This window comes from Orycteropus afer, unplaced genomic scaffold (genome assembly GCF_000298275.1).
Source record: "Orycteropus afer afer isolate SDZICR_OR568_19922 unplaced genomic scaffold, OryAfe1.0 scaffold00723, whole genome shotgun sequence".
NCBI classification, from domain to species: domain Eukaryota; kingdom Metazoa; phylum Chordata; class Mammalia; order Tubulidentata; family Orycteropodidae; genus Orycteropus; species Orycteropus afer.
The window spans coordinates 798228-803022 of NW_006922310.1; the positions used below are offsets into that span (position 1 = coordinate 798228).

The following is a 4795-nucleotide window of genomic DNA, read 5'->3' on the forward strand; positions in this document are numbered from 1 at the left end:
GAGACTGAAGTTTCCTGAGGATGGAATCTGCATCTTATACATTTTTATGTACTTCATTTTTTAAAAAAGCATGGTGCTTTATTCATGAGTAATTAAAAAGATAAATAAATACTGCCCTAATTTTTAGAGTTTTTTTCCTTTAAAGTCATAAATATTTAGTGTGCTTAAGTTTGAAGTTCATTTTGAGTTTATTTGCTCTTGTATGTTTTAAGTTGTTGAGTGTTGTTGATTAAACCTCAGTGAAAATTTAAGACATAACTATTTAAGTTAATGAAACTAAGTTCCAAAAGTCATACAAATACTAATTTGAAGTGAATGTTACTGACGTCACTGCTGCTTTGCATTTCCCCCAACATATTATGAAAACTTTCAAACATAGAGAAAAGATATAAGAATTGTATGATCTACCACTTAGATTTTGCAGTTAGCATTTTGCTATATTTGTTTTATAATTGTCATGTTATTTTTGATGCTTTTAGCTACAAAATGTCATAACATTATCTCGAACTGCATAACACTATAAAGTTAACTTCCTTAGTTTTCTGATTGGCAATATCAATCTTGTATATTCTGGTTTCCTGATAATTAAACGTTATGCTTCTGTATTCTTTTATCTTTCTTTTAAGTTCGAAGCATTCAGCAAACAATGGCAAGGCAGAGCCACCAGAAACGTGCACCTGATTTCCATGACAAATATGGTAATGCTGTATTAGCTAGTGGAGCTATTTTCTGTGTTGCTGTATGGACATATGTAAGTATTATTCATTGGTAATTTCCATTTTAGATGTTTTTTATGTTTACTTGAACTATATATACAAAAATATCTTAACACAATAGCACACATTTTTAGTTAGGAGAAATAGATATTCTCTAATCTGATCACCCACCTACTGCACAAATTTCTTCCTCAACATTCAGCATTCATTTCTTAACATTTCCAATAGAAAGTTGCCCATTGGATCACAGAGCAGCCATTTCCATATTGTGTAGCTGTCAAAAGGATCTTATGTTGTATTAAAATCTTCCTCTTATGTTGTACTCATTCCACTGCAACACAGAAACTCTGTTCCCACATTCATGTAACAGCCATCTGATAGTAGAAAATTGCTATCAAGTCTTCCGAGGCCTCTCTCTAATATTAAACATACTTAGTTCTGTCAATCATTTATTGTTGTGTGGCTTCCAGGATTTTCACCATCTTGGGTCACCGTGCAAGGCACACTCCACTTACCAGTTTTTCTTCTAAAATTGTACATTCAGTACTAAGTATCAGTATTCCTGATAGATGAGATATAAAGTAAATTGCTTTCAATAGTTCAGTTTTTACATCTTACATTTAACAATCTACTTAATAATCACTGTACTTAATGGTTAAAAGTAGGAGATAGGAAGTTATAAAAGCTTGTTTTAATAAATAAGTTTACCTTAAACACACTTTAGTAGACCTTTTCTCATTCTTATCTTGATATTCCTAAAATTGATAAACTATTAAAATTAGTGAGTATTTAATTAGAAAGATAAACATATTTGTCTTTAAAGGAACATTTGGAGGAAGTGCTTTTTAATAGGGGATGATACAAAGGGCTTTTTGGCAATTATGTAGCTAGCTATGGTAGAGGGAAGCAATGTTTTGAGAAGATAGTATAGCAATGTGAGGTATAAATTAGAATTAATTTAAGTTACATAGAAATAAAAATTCACTTCCTCAGTTATACTAGCCACATTTCAAGTGCTCAGTAGCCATATATTGCTCTAGTGGCATAATGCCTAAGGCACTTGACTGCTAACCAGAAGGCTGGTGGCTCAAACACACCAGCCACTCCCTGAAAAGAAGATTGGGCAATCTATTTCCATGGAGATACTGCCTCAGAAACCCAAGGGGGGGTTGCTATGAGTTGAATTGACTATGGCAGTGAGTTTGGTTTGGTTTACTGTTTTTAACAGTAGAGATACAGAACATTTTCATTATCTTTAGATGTTATATTGGACAGAAGGCTATATTAAATTAGGACAGCAGTTAGGTTGGGACTACATCGAAGACATTATACCCCAGGTGAGTTTCTGTATGTTTTTAACCTATAGAGCTGATTACCTTTGTCATTTTTAAGAAATAGACTTCAAGGAAGAATGGATTCTGGTTTAAACGTGTAACTGACAGCATTTTAATTCTTACAGACAGCAACACAAATTGGAATAGAATGGAACCTATCCCCTGTTGGCAGAGTCACTCCAAAGGAATGGAGAGATCAGTAATCAAACCAGCTGGTGGTGTAATATTGAATTGTTTCAAAACCAACTTAAAATTGATGCCAAGTAGAAGCACTGTGTACCTGTTAAAATATGGCATTATTGAAGAAATAAAGTACATTTGAAACTTTTATTGTAGATTTTCTTTGTTTCTTATGTAAATGAAACCAAGCTTGATCACCATTTTTTAAACTTTGTGTTGATATTAAAAGTCAAAATGGGCTATATACAACTTCTTAAATAGCCTTTCTCTATAAAGTGTTGAAGGAGAATTAGGCTATCATGTGAGAATCAGCTTTATATTTAGCTGCAATTAGAACTCATGAATAAGTGATCATCTTTGAGCTAAAAATTTAGTGTCCAGATGTTGCTTATACCTACTATTTTCTGCCTCTCATTTTTGTTTATATTGGTATTACTAAATCCTTTCCCCTCCTGCCTAGAGAACTTAGGGTGTCATCAGACCCAATGGAAGAGTGGTCCTATAAAATGAACTAGGATGTTGTCTGAAGACTATCTAGCTCTTTGGCTCTCTTAGCACATTTATTTAGTTTTAGGTTATTTATATGGTTTGTTAGAGAAATTCAAAATGTTACTAAAAGAAGGGTGTGTCAAATAGCCTTATTTCCAAGTTGTCTAACAGTGATCTCGCCTATAATCTATGACAGTGTTTGGTTTTATGCATTCTGAGTTCAAACCCACCAGCATCTCTGCAGGAAAAAGACCTGGCAATCTGTTCCTGTAAAGATTTCAGCCTAAGAAACTCTGGCACTTCTTTATCCTGTAGGGTTGCTATGAGTTGGAACAGCAACATAGTATGTTGATAGTGCTCAAGTAAGCAGAAAATGGAATTTCACTTGAGAAACCTATCTATACTAGCTAAATTTAAGATTTGTAAAATACACTTAACCTGGTCCTATCAAAGGTATCAGGTAAGTGGCTTTTAGGATTCTCCAAATTTACCTGATGTACATAAGGATTTATATTTAACCTGACATTTGTATAAATTTTTTTGCTTACCTCTATTACACGAAATAGAAGTATGCTGTCAGCAGTATGTCCTACTTTCTCATTTAAGTAATTTCGTGGTTTGAGTAGGAAAAATAATTTGACGTTGCAAATAAGTAGTTTGCAAGCTTTGTAATTATAGTAGTACCAGTATTTGGTAGTATTTGAACACTATAATATTCCCATTTTTAGGAAGAATGTTAGTCAAAATAAGACTAAAGTACTCAAATGCATGTAACCCTGAGATGTGATTAAGTAAAATAAACATGACTTTAAGGAAGTCTCCATTAGATAGTATGCATTGCTTAACTTCTTTTCGGGGAACGTCTGACTACGTATGTGTCTGGCACCCAGGTCTCTTGAGTGTCAGGAAGCCAGATCCTCTTGTGGTTGGGAGTCCCACTTCTGTCCAGCTGTCTGTGGCAATGGAAGCCCAGGCCCAGACTCAACTCTGGTCCCGATCAGCTCCCATAACCTGGTGGGTCTAGTCCCTTGCATTTTGCCAACTGTGGTCCCATAGGGAAGAAGCCCTGGTGGTGCAGTGGTTAAAATGCTCAGCTGTTTATCAAAAAGGTTTGGCACTTCAAGCTCACCAGTGACTGTGGGAGAAAGATATAGTCTGCTTCTGTAAAGATTTGCAGTCTTGAAAACCCTATAGGGCAGTTATACCGTGCCCTATAGGGTCACTATGACTCCACAGCAGTGGATTTGGTTTGGCTGGTCCCTAGGGCGTGGATGGAAAGGTATGCCCCCTGGGTGCTCCAGACATGACTCAGGCACCCTCTGGCTTCTTGGCCTGCATTGTCACCTCCTCTCTCTGGGTTGGTTCTCATAGGCAAGCTGGCCTTCCCTGCAGCTGGCTTAGCAGAGAAGGCTGTGACATGGGATTGGACCAGCCTAGCATCCGAGGCTTCTGCAGTGGGAGCTGCACTCTGTGCACACTGCGTAACAGCCCCTGGGCTAGCACGCTCTGGTGCATGCAACCCCAGGTGTTTTCACAACATCCAAATCACTTGTCCTATTTCACAGGGCAATTGCGGACGTTAAGCAATGCATACCTGTACTTCATCAATGAATTACCAGTATGCTAAACCCAAAACCAAGTCAAACTCATTGCCATTGATTGGACTCATAGTGACCCCTCCTTGGGTTTCCGAGGTGGTACCTCTAAGGAAGATTGCCCAATCTTCCTTGTGAGGAGTGGCTGGTGAGTTTGAATCACCAGTCTTCTGGTTAGCAGTTAAATCCCTTAGGCACTATGCCACCAGAGCTCCCAGCATGCTAAAGACTGGAGATAATTTTTATTATGATATGTATCACTCTGTCACATAAGTTATAATTGTCAGCTGTTTTGACAGGTTAAAAGAAATACAACATTTTAGAATGTTGTCTGTCCATTTGCCAGCAGTATATGTTGCTTTGTGTGATTAAAAGCTGTTGGTGATAGCATCTTTGAACAAGCTTCTAGCTTAATTTTGTAGTTAACCATGTCTGATGAGTAATTAAAAACTACCATGACTACTACTAGAAATGAAGCAGT

At 36.7% G+C, this 4795-nt stretch overlaps 1 protein-coding gene across 1 annotated transcript in view; it reads left to right on the forward strand.

Moving 5' to 3' along the window:
• The window catches only part of LOC103211311 (cytochrome c oxidase subunit 7B, mitochondrial), a 5048-nt gene extending 2795 nt beyond the window's left edge, over positions 1-2253 (forward strand). The window contains exons 2-3 of the mRNA XM_007957257.2: positions 627-751; positions 2176-2253. Coding sequence (XP_007955448.1) covers positions 627-751; positions 2176-2253 — 203 coding nt within the window. The remainder of the gene's footprint in view (positions 1-626; positions 752-2175) is intronic.
• Positions 2254-4795: the final 2542 nt, after the last annotated feature.